The sequence below is a fragment of the Perognathus longimembris genome, chromosome 3 (genome assembly GCF_023159225.1).
Source record: "Perognathus longimembris pacificus isolate PPM17 chromosome 3, ASM2315922v1, whole genome shotgun sequence".
In the NCBI taxonomy this organism is placed as follows: domain Eukaryota; kingdom Metazoa; phylum Chordata; class Mammalia; order Rodentia; family Heteromyidae; genus Perognathus; species Perognathus longimembris.
Genome location: NC_063163.1, coordinates 91222438 through 91237858, shown reverse-complemented (window position 1 = coordinate 91237858; position 15421 = coordinate 91222438). Strand labels below are relative to the sequence as shown.

The window sequence follows — 15421 nt, the reverse complement described above, 5'->3', positions numbered from 1 at the left end:
ATCTCTTTCTGAGCATATCAAGCGGGCCTTTTTGTTATCATGAGATGTGGTCAAAGTGAGATAGAGCACCAAAGCTGTCCCCATGTTCTCTCTGAATGGAAGGAGGCAGGGGGAAGGGAAGGCAGTTGGGAATGGGTAACATTCTATCAAAACACAGAGGAGGAATCAGATCTGATGTTCTGTGGCACAGAAGGATGACTGAGGTTCACAACAGTTTATAATATTTTATACATAGAACCATAAGAGTCCAAAGGTTTCCCCATGCAAAGAAATGAAAAATGTTTAAGGAGATAGAAGTACTCAGTATAATACCTGGAGTAGATTAGTTATTTCTAGCACTGTTTCTTTTTATTTTTTTTTTTTTGTCCAGTCCTGGGCCTTGGACTCAGGGCCTGAGCACTGTCCCTGGCTTCTTCCTGCTCAAGGCTAGCACTCTGCCACCTGAGCCACAGCGCCCCTTCTGGCCGTTTTCCATATATGTGGTGCTGGGGAATTGAACCGAGAGTTTCATGTGTAGGAGGCAAGCACTCTTGCCACTAGGCCATATTCCCAGCCCTCTAGCACTGTTTCTATTTGCTAATGTCATGAGTCTTTTCTCCTACAAGGTAACCATAGGTTTTTACAGAGCTGGTGAAACTAAAGGGCTTTGGGGTAGCCTATTAGCACCCTAACCTGCTCTTAAGCACATAGCAGTTCTGGCCCACAGGAAGCATCACTCATCAGTATGAGGTGATGTTGTTACCCCCAGATGTCCACCTTGAGGCATGAGCTCAGCAGGCATTCTCATTGGAGTCTCTTCTTTCTTCCAGGGATTTGCTGTCTCCTGACTTGGTGCTGAGCTGTTTGTATCCTGGGGATCACGGAAAGAAAACTCCAAATCCAGCCAATCAGTATCAGTTTGATAAAGTCGGGTGAGTCAACAGCTTCTGTTTCTCAGTATCTCTGGTGGTTCAGGCCTAAGTTAGGGAACAGAGGCAGTAAGACACTGGGGCTGGAAGGCACACATGCCCTTTCAGAAGGCAAAGGGATGCCGTGGAAGGGGGAAGAATCAAAGCCTGGGAACATGAACATGAGATTGAAGCCTGGAGAGCTGGCTCTGTGTGGGTAGCCCGGTCTTCAGTCCCCAAAACTATAAGGAAAATTTAAGAAAGAAGAAGAAATACCTGATATAATACAAATATACTATTTAATTTCCTGAAGATTAATTTTTTTTTCCAGTCCTCGGGCTTGAACTCAGGGCCTGAGCACTGTCATTGCCTTATTTTGCTCAAAGCTAGCACTCTACACTTGAGCCACAGTGCCACTTCCGGCTCTTTCTGAGTGTGGGTGCTGAGGAATTGAACCCAGGGCTTCATGTATGCTAGGCAAGCACTCTACCACTAGGCCACATTCCCAACCCCTGAAGATTAATTTTTGAGTGTTTGTTTCTGTTTTGAGACAGGGTAGATAGCCCAGGCCATCTTTAAACTCATTCCCCTGCCTCAGCCTCCTGATTGCTGGGATTACAGGTACACAATACTGCATCTTACTATTTCTTTTATTTATTTATTTTTGGTGCCAGTACTAGGCACTCTCCTTGAGCTTTTTCACTGAAGGCTGGCATTCTACCACTCGAGCCACAGCTCCACTTCCCTGACTAAAATTGTTTTAAAATATATTTGATAAGGGCTTTTTGTTGGTGGTGGTTTTTTTTGTTTGCCAGTCCTGGGGCTTGGACTCAGGGCCTGAGCACTGTCCTTGGCTTCTTTTTGTTCAAGGCTAGCTAACTCTGCCACTTGAGCCACAGCACCACTTCTGGCTTTTACTGTTATGTGGTGCTGAGAAATCAAACTCAGGGCTTCATGCATGCTAGGCAAGCACTCTACCGCTAAGCTACATTCCCACCCCTTTATAAGGGTTTTATAAAAAATTTTAGTTGAGATCTACATGTGAGTTAAAGACTGCCAGGGAAAAAGAAAGGAATGAATATGGAAGAGATGAGACTTCCAGTGGGAGCTGATGAAGTAGAGGGGCTTCTCGGGAAGCCTGGCTATCAGCAGGCCAGGCCTGCAGAACTGGCCGTCTGCACGGGATGGGAGGAGGGCTATATCTGGGAACCAAAGCAAAAATGCTGTATCAATTCACTTTTGTCTTTTCACAGCATCCTGACTTTAAGAGACTATGTACTTGACCTAGGTCACCCTTATTTGTGGGTACAGAAGCTCGGTGGCCTCCATTTCCCTAAAGAGCAGCCCCAGGTTTGTACTAAACCTGTCTCCTTGGTTGAGTGGCTCCTCCTACTCCTGGATTAGATTTCAGAAAGGTCTCTGGTTGAGGCCTTGACCTAGCAGAATGCCTGCCCTTGGGACTGTGAACTGTCTTCCATCTATCAGGACACTGAAGTATACTCAGCCTACATGTGTTGCGATGCCTTTTGCTTTCTCCCTTAACATAGTAGTCTTCTAGACCAATGTAATTTGGTCCTTGCTGTAATGCTGCACTCTTCCCTGAGCTCTGCTTTCCTCTGTCCTCTGTGTAAGGATGCCAAAAATGAGGTCACAGGCAGAACCCCGCAGAGCCAGGTACTTTAGCAAAAGCCTGCCTTTTCTCTTGAGAACCTAGCAGTTTGACTCAGTAGCTTATCTATTGTAGTAGATAAATCTGGCCATTCCTAACTTACACCCACCTTGAGTGTGAGTGGTCTAGGCAGTGCAGGCTGGCAAGGGAGGGGAAGGAAGGTGCTAGAGGAAGGGAAGAAAGGGCGAGCTCTCAGGTGTGTCTCTCTCCCTGTCATTTGCAGCACACAGTGATTGCTGACCACTGGCAGAGTGCCAGCCACATGGAGACCACCATGAAACTGCTGAAGACCAGAGTGCAGTCCCGCCTGGCCCTCCACAAGCAGTTTGCATCCCTGGGTAAGCTGATGCTGGGGCCTAATAGCTACACAGCAAGGGACAGAAACAACGGCCTTGTGCTTAGGACTCTTAAATCAAAGAGCCTGAGATTCCTGTTTTTACTGAACATGGAAGTTGGCAGCGTCACTAGGAAAAGCTGTAGGCCTATGCAGGCAAGCCTGAGCTCCCCCTAGAGCCATCAGGACTGTCCCATCCTCCCAGAGAGGCCCCATAGCCTTGGTTGCCACAGGTTCATAGATTGACTGGGCAGCTCATTGTATATTTGACGTCCACCCAACAGGAATTTAGCCTCATTTGTGCCAGGACCCTAGCACAGCATGAAGGGAAGAGCATTGGGATTACACATTCAGCCCTAGTTTAGTACTGAATAGGGATCCACTCCCTCATCCCTTTCCTAAGACCTACAGAGGTGAAGCTCCCGGCAGCTGAGCCCTTTTCACTCCTGTGCTCCCAGCATTGTGATGAGTCACTAGCCTAGGGTGGTGGGTATATGGGACCTCTTTTAGTTTATCATGTGCAAGGTACTTGCAGGGTGGGTATAGGTATGTGAGGGGTGTCAGGTCTTTCCGAGTCCCTCTCAGGAAAGGTTTCCAGGACCCATCTGGAGACCCCCCCCCCCTACCTACACATGGACATTGGTCTCCCTGGGGCAGCGTCACTTGTCTATCAAGCCTTGTGCCTGTTACCATTGCTGAGTTTGTTTTGTCCCAAGATTGGAGGATTGTCACCTAGGACAGCTGACTGTGTAGGCATGTTTGTTTATTTATATGCCAGCAGAAATTTTCCCTAGATCAGTTCTCTTCTCCTTCCCTAGAGGAAATGACACAGAACACCCGTCAGTTCCTTAGTCAAGGTCAGCTATGCCAACTCAGCTCAGCTATTTGATCTAATTAACAGTCCCTGCCCCAGAGGCATTGGCACTGGTTCTGGCTGCATGTCTTTTGTTTTCCTGGCTGTCATTTGCTTTAAGGATAAGGCACCATAAATGCAGGTGCTGTATCTGGCCATAGGCACATAGCCTTGGGTGAAGGTCAGGTTGATGTGCATGTGTTGGCATGTGTTGACCTGGCTACCTCTTAAATGCTAGGTATACCTGGACAAATGGCTACTACCCTAGCCCCCCCCCCCCCCAGAGAGCCCCAAGCAGATGCTCATTGCACAGCTGTGGCAATGATTGCCACCTGTGACACTACCTGTCTGGCTCTCTTTCAGAACACGGCATTGTGCCTGTTACCAGTGATTGCCAGTACCTCTTTCCTGCCAAGGTTGTCTCTCGCCTAGTTAAGTGGATGACGATGGCCTATGAGGATTACCTGGTAGGTGGAAGAGTGGCAGATCACCTTGCTGTCCTAAGGACCACATCACCTGTCTGCTTCTGTCACCCGCCCTACCAAAAGCACCAGGATTTGACTTGAGAAGCCTGTAGCTCACTTTTCTTCTATGTGCCTGTTCTAGGAGCTGCATTTTACGAAGAACATTGTGGAGGCAGGATTGGCTGGGGACACAAATCTCTACTACATGGCACTCATTGAGAGGGGCACAGGTAGGTCATTTCTATGCTGGTCACAGTGGTCCTTAATCAGCAGGAACCACCACCACAAGTCACACATGCCTGGGGCTTCCCAGACAAAGTAAAAGGTCTTGGAGTCCTGCTGTAGGGACTCAGCACACAGCAGTGGTGAAAGCCACTGATCACTAAGGACTTGAACTCAACAGCCACTCATTTAATCCCCACCAGTCGTAGGGTTGGGAGTACCATTCCATTTTTATAGCTGAGGAAATTATGTCTTAATCTTAAACTTGGGCTGAGCTTGCTGTACTACTATCAAACATTAGACCTCTCTTCCTCCTACTCACTGAAGGCTAGGGTGTTTCTCTCAGAGTATAAAAGGCAGGGTTACAGAGCCTCCCTCCTTAGTCCTGGCACTTCCCTTCCTTAAGAGGAATCAAAAGCTCGCGATTCCACCAACCTCCTATGGCATTCAACTCTGACAGAGCTCCTAATGGAGCCACTCAGATGCCATGCCTGAGCTGTTGTGCTGGTATCCCTCAGTAAGCCGGCACTGCCTTCAAGATCTTAACACACAGCCCCATCTCCAGGCTTGCTGTTACAGCCACTAAACCAAGGAAGCTATACATGTTTCTGTATTAGTCCATTTTCCACTATATAGCACAATTCCTGAGTCCTTATAAGGAAGACTTTATTTGACTTGAACTTTTGGAGGTTGAAAGTTCTTGGTCAGATAGCCCAATCCATCCTTGTGAGTCCTTCACAATGGCAGGAGCATGTGTGGAAGAGATCAGATGGTGAGACAGGAAGCCAGAGAGTCAGGAGCCAGGCTTGCTAGTGTTCTGTCTAGCAAGCTTCTCTTGTGGCAGCTAACCAGTGTCCCTTCAGAGGACAGTGACACTGTAGTTATGTCTACCTCTCTCTAGACCTCACCTTTGAAAGGGTCTGTGACATGAGGTCTAAGTTTCCAGCACATGAACCTTTGGAGGGGAGGGGCCTCAAACCATATGCAAACCACAAGTTCTAGAGCATCAATGCCAGCCTGTTGACACAGAGGCTATTACAAAAACCAAATATGGGGGCTGGGGATATGGCCTAGTGGCAAGAGAGCTTGCCTTGTATACATGAGGCCTTGGGTTCGATTCCCTAGCACCACATATACAGAAAACGGCCAGAAGTGGCGCTGTGGCTCAAGTGGCAGAGTGCTAGCCTTGAGCAAAAAGAAGCCTGGGACGGTGCTCAGGCCCTGAGTCCAAGGACCAGGACTGGCCAAAAAAAAACAAAAACCAAATATGAACACAGCTCTGCCATCAGTAGTTCTGGTAAACTCAGTATGGCTGCTTTGTAGCTGTCCAATGGAGAAATTCTGTCAGTTTCCCCAAAATTGGTGTGAGTATAATTGTACTCATCCCAGAAGCGTTATGATCAAATACAGTGCCTGGAATGCAGGAAAAACTCAATAAATGTTAGTTTTTTAGAAGAGTTTCATAAAACAACATACATAAAAATGAATGAAAATAAAGAAAACATATATGATGTAACTTTGTACAGTGATGCAACAATAATATTGAGAAGAGGAAAACCATAAGCATGTTTGACATTAAAAAAAAATTTTTAGCCTACTGGCAAACAAATAACAAGCTGGGCATAGTGGTATAGGCCTTTAATCCTAGCACTCAGGGAGCTGAGACAGCAGGACCAAGAGCTTTAGGTCAGCCCAGGCTATATAGCAAGACACTCTCCCAGAAATCCTTTAAAAAAAATATAATTTCAGGGGCTGGGAATATGGCCTAGTGGTAAAGTGATGCCCTAGGTTTGATTCCTCAGCATCACATATATAGAAAAGGCCAGAAGTGGCGCTGTGGCTCAAGTGGCAGAGTGCTAGCCTTGAGCAAAAAGAAGCCAGGGACAGTGCTCAGGCCCTGAGTTTAAGCCCCAGGACTGGAAAAAAAAAAAAAAATGTATATATATATAAGTTGTTCAGCTACTCAGGAGTTCGAGGCCAGTCCTGGCAAAAAGTTAGTGAGACCCTCCCCCATCTCAACCAATAAGGCTGATTATGGTCATCCTGGCTCTGTAGAAAAGTATAAATAGGATTGAGGTCCAAACCAGCTTTGGCAAAAGAGTCAGGGAAAAGGCTCTATTTGTAGAACTAGTACTTGAAAAATGAAAAATTTAAAAATCTTTTAAAAGACAGGTGTTGATGGCTCACACCTATAATTCTAGCTACTAAGGAGGCTGAGAACTGAAGATTATGGTTCAAAGACATCCCAGACAGGAAAGTTCATGGGACTCTTATCTCCAGAAAAAGACAAAAGTAGATCTCTGGCTCAAGTGGTAGAGTGCTAACTTTGAGCAAAAATAGAAGCTTAGAGGCCAGATGTCAGTGACTCAGGTCTGTTATCCTAGCTACTCAGGAGGCTGAGATCCGAGGATCGCTGTTCGAGGCAGCCTGGGCAGAAAAGATCGTGAGACTGATCTCCAATAAACTACCAAAAAAGCTGGAAGTTGATCTGTGACTCAAGTGGTAGAGCACTCGCCTTGAGCGAAAAACTCAGGGACAGCACTAAAGTCCTGAGTTCAACCCCAGGACTGGCAAAAAAAGAAAAAAGAAGCTCAGGGTCAGTGCCCTGTCCCAAAGTTCAAGCCCTAAGACTAGTACCACAAAAAGAAAAAATAGAAATGACAAACTTCTTTCAAGGTTTGAAGTTGAAATTGTGGGCAAAACTAAGATGGACTGGATGCAGGGAGGCCAGCAACTGGCAAATAGAACATGGCAAGCTGGGTAACTTTTTTTCCTCTTCTCCCAATTTTCCCAGCCAAACTCCAGGCCGCTGTGGTGCTGAACCCGGGGTACTCCTCCATCCCACCCATTTTCCAGCTCTGTCTGAACTGGAAAGGGGAGAAAACCAGCAGCAATGATGACAACATCCGGGTAAGGCACATGGAAGGGTGATGGGTACAGAGAGCCCACCCAGAGAGGTTGGCGGTGCCACAGCTGAGCAGCAGTTTCCAGCCAGGACTGTGGGGAGGTGCTGCCTATGTGGTGTAGCAGAGGAAAGGCTTAGACCCATGTCACCCACTTGCCTTCCTTGGGGCCCACAGCTGTCCCTAGTTATATATAAAACAGGAAGCTGGGGTCACAGGCTTCTGGGAGAACGTGAATTAACTCAGAAGCATTAACAGAGTGCAGGATGGGATGACAGTGAGATCGCTTCATGGTTACTTAAAATCTAGGCTTCAGTACAGCCTTGTAGTCATGAGATTTTTTTTGTTGTTGTTGTTGTTGGTTGTGGGGCTTGAACTCTGGGCCTGGATGCTATCCCTGAGCTTCTTCTGCTCAAGGGTAGTGCTCTGCCACTTGAGCCACAGCATCACTTCTGGCTTTTTCTGAGTAGTTTATTAGAGATAAGAGTTTATGGCCTTTATTGCCTGGGCTAGATTCAAACTAAATCCTTAGATCTCAGCCTCCTGAGTAGCTAGTATTATAAGCCACCTGTGCCCGGCTTCCTAAGCTCTTTTTTTTTTTTTTTTTGGCCAGTCCTGGGCCTTGGACTCAGGGCCTGAGCACTGTCCCTGGCTTCTTCCCGCTCAAGGCTAGCACTCTGCCACTTAAGCCACAGCACCGCTTCTGGCCGTTTTCTGTATATGTGGTGCTGGGGACTCGAACCTACGGCCTCGTGTATCCGAGGCAGGCACTCTTGCCACTAGGCTATCTCCCCAGCCCTCCTAAGCTCTTTTGCCTCAGCCAATGCTCTACCACTTTGAGCCAAAGCTCCACTTCCAGTTTTCAGGTGGTTATTTAGAGATAAGAGTCTCACAGACTTCACTGCCTGGGCTGGCTTTGAACTGCAATCCTTAGATCTCAGCCTCCTGAGTAACTGTGATTATACCAAGAGCCCCTGGTGGCTGGCTTGATGAGCGTGTGTTTAATCCTAGTGCCTCCCAACTTGGATCTTGTGTTGAAATCTGTTGTTTTTTTTTGGCCAGTCCTGGGCCTGTGGACTCAGGGCCTGAGCACTGTTCCTGGCTTCTTGCTCAAGGCTAGAGGCACTTGAGCCACAGCGCCCCTTCTGGCCGTTTTTTGTTTTGTTTTGTTTTGTTTTGGCCAGTCCTGGGCCTGTGGACTCAGGGCCTGAGCACTGTCCCTGGCTTCTTGCTCAAGGCTAGCACTCTGGCACTTGAGCCACAGCACCCCTTCTGGCCTTTTTTTTTTTTTTTTTGGCCAGTCCTGGGCCTCAGGGCCTGAGCACTGTCCCTGGCTTCCTTTTGCTCAAGGCTAGCACTCTGCCACTTGAGCCACAGCGCCACTTCTGGCCATTTTCTGTATATGTGGTGCTGGGGAATTGAACCCAGGGCCTCATGTATACGAGGCAAGCTCTCTTGCCACTAGGCCATATCCCCAGCCCCTTCTGGCCGTTTTCTATATATGTGGTGCTGGGGAATTGAACCTAGGGCTTCATGCATACAAGGCAAGCACTCTTACCACTAGGCCATATTCCCAGCCTTTTTTATTGTGTTTGTGCTGTGTTTTTTTGTTGTTGTTGTTTTTTCAATGGAGAAATACATCATCTGTTTACAAAATAGCTCTTGAAAAATACAAGTAGTACAGATACTATAAAACAAAGCAAACTTTAGTCATGAGACACTACATACATCATGCGAAAGCAACAGTCTGATCTCCAAGTTATGAAAACTAGAATTAAAAAGTTACTACACAGAAAAGGTCCAAGTTTCTGGCCCGGCAAAACTTGGATGCAGTTATTGAAATCTATTCTTTTCTTACCCATCTTCTGGACTGTGGGTATTTGAAGCAGGGAAAGTTATGGGTGAGAATTAGGAAGACTTTTAGATGGCTTCATCACAGGCCCAATCCCTGTGCAGGCTCTAGTGCAGCTCTTGTGGCCTAAGGACCAGCTAGTGACAGAGGCCAAGCCAGTGTGGCCAGCCATAGGAGGTTGGTGCTGAGGCACTGGCTTTCCCACTTGCACAGGCTATGGAAAGCGAGGTCAACGTGTGCTACAAGGAGCTGTGTGGCCCCCGGCCCAGCTACCAGCTCCTGACCAACCAGCTACAGCGGCTGTGTGTGCTGCTGGATGTCTACCTGGAAACAGAGAGCCATGATGACAGTGTGGAGGGACCCAAGGAATTTCCCCAGGAGAAGATGTGTCTGCGGCTTTTCAGGTGAGAGACATGCAGGGATGCTGGTGATGTTCTGGAAAGACTGGAAGTGGAGCTGTGGTTCAAGCTGTGTCTGAGCACTAGCCTTAAGCACAAGAGCTCAGGGACAGTGCCCAGGATGGACACATGTGTGCATGCACGCATACACAAAATGTTGTAAAGCTCTGGGATGATTGATGACACAAGTCAGCAAAGCAGAAGATGCCTACAGGTGCTGACAACTGGATTTAGAATACCTGGGCTCATAGCACCTCTGGCTACTTTTCCTCTCTTTGGTGTTGGGCCTTTCTTTTCCTTTTACCTCTCCTTGTTACCTATCAGTATAAAGGGGGTCTTCAACTTCCCCACTCCCCATCTTTCCCACACCTTATTCTTGAACAGCCAGTTCCAGCCCCTCTCTCCTTACATGGTCCCTCCACTGGCCTGGTTCATCATATTGCTCAGTAATAAAGCAGCCCAGCTGCAGGCAATTGGTCTTGCTCTCCCCTGTGGGTGGGTGTGAAATCTCAGCTCCCCCCTCCTACCCAGCCCACTGTAGCACACTTCCAGAGTGAGATTTTTTTTTTTTTTTTGCCAGTCCTGGGCCTCGGACTCAGGGCCTGAGCACTGTCCCTGGCTTCTTTTTGCTCAAGGCTAGCACTCTGCCACTTGAGCCACAACACCACTTCTGGCCGTTTTCTATATATGTGATGCTGGGGAATCGAACCTAGGGCTTCATGTATACGAGGCAAGCACTCTTGCCACTAGCCCATACTCCCAGCCCTGAGTGAGATTCTTTGCATGGCCTGTGACCATTTCCTCTTCTCAAATGGTTCCCAGAGGACCCAGTTCCTGAAGTACTGACCTTCTCTATCAGCTCTCTGGGAGGATGCTTCTTTGGTGAATCACACACAATCATTGCCCCAGCTGGTAGCTGGGAGACAGGTGGCTCCTCACCAGCTCATCCACAGGCATGGCAAGTGCAGAATGCTGGTGTGGACAGAAGGGACGTGAGGTGCAGCTCAGCCCCTGCCGAGGACTGTTGAGCTGGGGCTTCCCATCACCACTGTGCCTACACATGCCCAGGGGACTGCACCCTCTCTAAAGCCCCACCTACCACAGAGGATCCTGGGATGATGGAATTAGGTGAGATAGAATGGCAGGTATAAAGGGCCTAGCACAGTGCAGGTAGAGAAGCCCTCAGCCACAGTGGGAAATCAGAACCTTCCCTCTCTTCCATTTTACAATCCCTGACACGCACGCACACACACACACACACACACGTACGTTCCCTTGACTAAAATCCATACATTACCTTATGTTACCATTAAATGTATGTTATAGAGAGCGATGGGGAAAGAGCCCTCCCCCCCTTTTTTTTCTGGCCATCTATTCCTGTGCTGTGTGTTCTATGGAGTTTTGCTTGGGGAACCCGAAATAGACCTGCATGTCACAGATTCAGACCTTCAGACCCAGGTCTTCCCCAGCCTGGCCATGACTCAGCCTTTATGTAGCACACAGGCCTTGGTGTCAGACTAAATTTCGAATCTGCCACTGTTCTTTCCTGGCCATACAATGTTGGGCTGATATCTCACAGTCCCCGGCTGTGTCTTCATCAGGAAGGTGGATACTGTGATAGAAATGGCACTGAGAGATGAAGCATAAACCCACAGTTCTTGGCAATGGTGAGGTTCTGGTCAGGCCCAGACTCCTGCCTGTGTGAGAATCTCCTTACAAAGTGAACTTCTGCCAGGCTCATACCTGTAATCCTAGCTACTCAGGAGGCTGAGATCTAAGGATTGTAGTTAACAGCCCAGGCTGGAAAATCCATGAAACTTTTATCTCCATGTAACTACCAAGAAGCAGAAATAGAGCTGTGCCTTGAGTGGTAGAGCACCAGCCTTGAGCAAAAAACAACAACTCAGGAACAGTGCCCAGATCCTGAGTTCCAGCCCAAGCACTAGCACAGAGAGAGAAGGAGAAGGATAGAGAACATTTTTTTCCTTTATACTTTAAGAATGACAAAATGTTAAATATGGGGCTGGGAATATGGCCTAGTGGTAAAGTACTCGCCTCATATACATGAAGCCCTGGGTTCCATTCCTCAGCACCACATATATAGAAAAAAGCCAGAAGTGGCGCTGTGGCTCAAGAGGTAGAGTGCTAGCCTTGAGCAAAAAGAAGCCAGGGACAGTGCTCAGGCCCTGAGTCCATGCCCCAGGACTGGCAACAAAAACAAAACAAAACAAAAAAATGTTAAATATGTAAACAATAATAATCTAAAAGATCATACCTAAAACTTGTCCTGTCCCACAAATGTTCACTACAGGGAGGCCCCCCAGGTTTGTGTTTACACATTTACAAACACTTAGAGACATTTTTACAAAAATCGTATCACACCGTCCTGTGCCATAGCCATTCTCACAGTTGTCCTGTAACTCTGACTTTTTTTCTCCTAACGGCTACATGCTATTCCCTGTGTGAATGAGCTGTAAGTTATTTTATAGTCAGAAAGGCATGGTATCAGCTGTTCTCTCTCTTCTTGTTTCTCTAGGGGTCCAAGCAGGATGAAGCCGTTTAAATATAACCATCCTCAGGGATTCTTCAGCCATCGCTGACCTCCTATTCAGCCTGTTCTCCCCCCAACGCCCTGTCTTGAGTCCTGGGCCTCTGCTCTCTTCTCTGGCCATGTGTGGCCCTGGAGATTCTCCAAAAAACACTACCTAATTAAAGTGGCACCAAATGGCCTTTATCTGAGGCAGTTTTATAATCTGGAAGGGCACATGGGAGCCAGGGTGAAAGAACATTTGTGGCTAGGCTTTTCAAAGGTGTCCAAAAAAAATTAAAAAAATAAAGAAATTCGGATTCTGCAGAGACATGCCACCCACTTTTCCATGCCTTGCTTTTACTTTGGTGGGGTGGGGTGGTGTGAGGGGGTTCCCACTATCTTGGTATTTATTCTCCTAAATCACTAATAGTAGATTGCAGGACAAACCAGTCGGTAGGGCCAAAAAACTCCAACATCCTTCCATCAGTCCTGTTGTTGTCTCTAATGGCCAGAGTCTCTGGTCATTGGGTGGTTTTTTGGGGTAGTAGTGCTTGTGTTTTGCTTTTGATGGTCCTGAGGTTTGAACTGAGGGCCTTGTACTGCCTAAGCAGGTAATCTACTCAAAACCTACCTCTAGTCTCCATGTTTTAAAAGTTTGTCTGTGTAATGTAAATAAGAGACAAATACATCATCTTAAATCTTGTCATTTCATGGTCAATGAGAACATTGTTAGAGAATTCCATGCAGAACGTCTGGCTATGAATAATAATAGCGGTGCCATAGCCTGAGAGGCCATGTGACATTTCAAGGACAGTCTTCTAGATAATGGCATAAGTGCCTCAAACGAATGGTTTGATCCTGGGTACTAGTGGCTCATGCCTGTAGTTTTACTCAGGAGACTGAGATCTGAGAATCCCAGACAAAGCTTGAGCAGACAAAGCAAAGATGCCCCCACTAATTAACCAGCAAAAAGCCAGCATGGCCCAAGTTACAAAGCACTGAAAAGTTATAAAGTACTGAAAATAATGATAATAGTGATGATGATGATGATTTGAATGAAAGAATATTTAGAAAAATCCTGGGGGAAATGTTTGCAAAATTATCTGGGGGTGTAACTTAGTGGTAGGCTTTCCTAATATGCTCAAAGCCCAACACTGGAGGAAAAATAAGTTATCTTTGTAATTCTACAACACAAGTCAGTGAACGATGACAGCGTATCCTTGGACACTTGTCAGAAAAATTACAAGAATAGAGGGAGGAAGAATTCACAAACGTAGTCATTATGTTCAATATATGCTGTGAAAACTTCAGTATGCAACTTGGCAGGAACAGGATGGGAAAATGAGGGAAAGTGAAGGAAGGAGTGAAAGTGTCCAAGAATCATTTTACCTGACTTATGTAATTGTAACCCTTTTGTACAATTCCTTAATAACAATAAAAAATTAAATTAAAAATAAATAAGAAATAGTGCTAGGTGTATAGTTCAGTAGTGTAGTATATGCTTACCATATGTGAGGCCCTAGTTTCATTCGCCAGGACTAAAAAGGGGGGTGGGGGAGGCTAGGTATATGGCCTAGTGGAAGAGTGCTTGCCTCGTGTACATGAAGCCCTGGGTTCGATTCCTCAGCACTACATATATAGAAAAGGCTGGATATGGCGCTGTGGCTCAAGTGGCAGAGTGCTAACCTTGAGCAAAAAGAAGCCAGGGATAGTGCTCAGGCCCTGAGTTCAAGCACCAGGACTGGCAAAAAAACAAAACAAGCAAAAAAAAAGGAAAATAAGATACAAATACTGGAGTCAGGAATGATGATGTTTCACACCTGCAGAGAGGCAGGAAGATTGTGAGTTCAAGGCCAACCTAGGATACACAGTAATACCCTGTGTCAAAATAAAACAAGCCAGGCACTAGTGGCTCACAACTATAATCCTTGATACTCCTCAGGCTTAGATCAAATCAAGGTTTGAAGCCAGCCTTGGCAGGAAAGTCCATGAGACTCTTAATCTCCAGTTAACTGCCAGAAAACTGGAAGTGGTGCTGTGGTTTAAATTGGTAGAATGCTAGCCTTGAGCTGAAGAAGTTCAGGGATAGCAGCCATGCCCTGAGCTCAAGCCCCATGACCAACCACAACAGAAAAGAAACAATGTATTGCAAATACTAATTGGCTACCACCTAAGACTAAATGAGTTGTACCTTTCATGAAAGTCCAAATATTTTTCTCTTTGTCATGCTGAATATTGTTTGGTCTCTGCTGTAATTATACTTATTGCAAGTGGACAATTACTGATTACCCTTGAATAGCACATACTTCTGGGATTAAAAAAAAGAAAAGGAAAGCCCCCTCCTACCCTCTGAGCTGATCACCCAGCATTTTCTGAAGGTAAGCTGGCAAACTGCTAGCCCTGCCAGGGCCCTTTGTTTTACAGATGAAGATCTGAGTCCAGTGCATGAAGGTAATGGTATCTTAGCTGGCCATTAAATGTGACCACTGAAGGATCTCTGCCCCAGCCTGTGTCATGTCTTCAAATACCAGAGGTAGGTGCTGTACATCCCAGAGGTCCTTGCTCTGCATGTGTCACTCACCCTGGAGGCCAAATAACTTGTCTAGGTTTGCCAGGCTAGATTTACCTCCCCTGGTGCAGAGATGCTAAGCTTACTCCCTTATCAGTGCTCCCCTTTTCACCCTCTCCCCTGGGCGTCCTACCCGCGGGCAGCCAAGGTGGAGCGAAGGGACACAGGCAAGCCTAAAGTGCATGCGGCCGAACGAGATCCCCTTTTCCTCCCTCCTTACCCACCAAGGAAGCCAGGCGCAGACAGATCTCGGAGACACTTCGGAGAGCAATCCGGTTTAATTGGGAGGGGCTTACAGTAATATAATGATGATGACGAGGATTGAGCAGGAGCTGGCGATAGGCTAGCAAGCTTGTCCATCCAAGAGCAGCTCCCAAGGACCTCCCTCATGGGCTAACGTCACTTCCCATAGTACCGCCCTCTGGGCAAAGCCCTCGCAAAGGGGAGCACACGTGCTCGCTGGCGCAAGGTGGGGGGATGGTCTCAAAGCTATCCCTTCTGGTTCCGGACCCAGAAGGAGATAGGTGTGGCTCACTTCCACACTGCCCAAGGGCTGGGGGAAGGGCGGCATCTCCGGAGCGCTCTCATCACCCTTCCCCCCTTAAGGCCAAGATGAATCCCCAACATAGGTTCACTTGAGATGGGCTGAGAAAATGCTTTTTCTTTTAGAGCTCTGGCTGGTCTGGAACTTGCTATGTAACCCAGGCTAGCTTTGAACTCATGGTCCTGCTTTTGCCTCC

At 47.1% G+C, this 15421-nt stretch overlaps 1 protein-coding gene across 4 annotated transcripts in view; it reads left to right on the top strand.

The window, feature by feature from the left end:
• Positions 1-12447, top strand: part of LOC125349261 (THO complex subunit 5 homolog) — a 49816-nt gene extending 37369 nt beyond the window's left edge. For all 4 annotated transcript variants that reach the window (XM_048343254.1, XM_048343256.1, XM_048343258.1 and 1 more), the window contains 8 exons: positions 810-911; positions 2141-2237; positions 2780-2894; positions 4107-4210; positions 4350-4437; positions 7224-7339; positions 9398-9588; positions 12119-12447. In XM_048343254.1, the coding sequence (XP_048199211.1) occupies positions 810-911; positions 2141-2237; positions 2780-2894; positions 4107-4210; positions 4350-4437; positions 7224-7339; positions 9398-9588; positions 12119-12182 (877 nt within the window). In that variant the 3' untranslated portion in view covers positions 12183-12447. The remainder of the gene's footprint in view (positions 1-809; positions 912-2140; positions 2238-2779; positions 2895-4106; positions 4211-4349; positions 4438-7223; positions 7340-9397; positions 9589-12118) is intronic.
• Positions 12448-15421: the final 2974 nt, after the last annotated feature.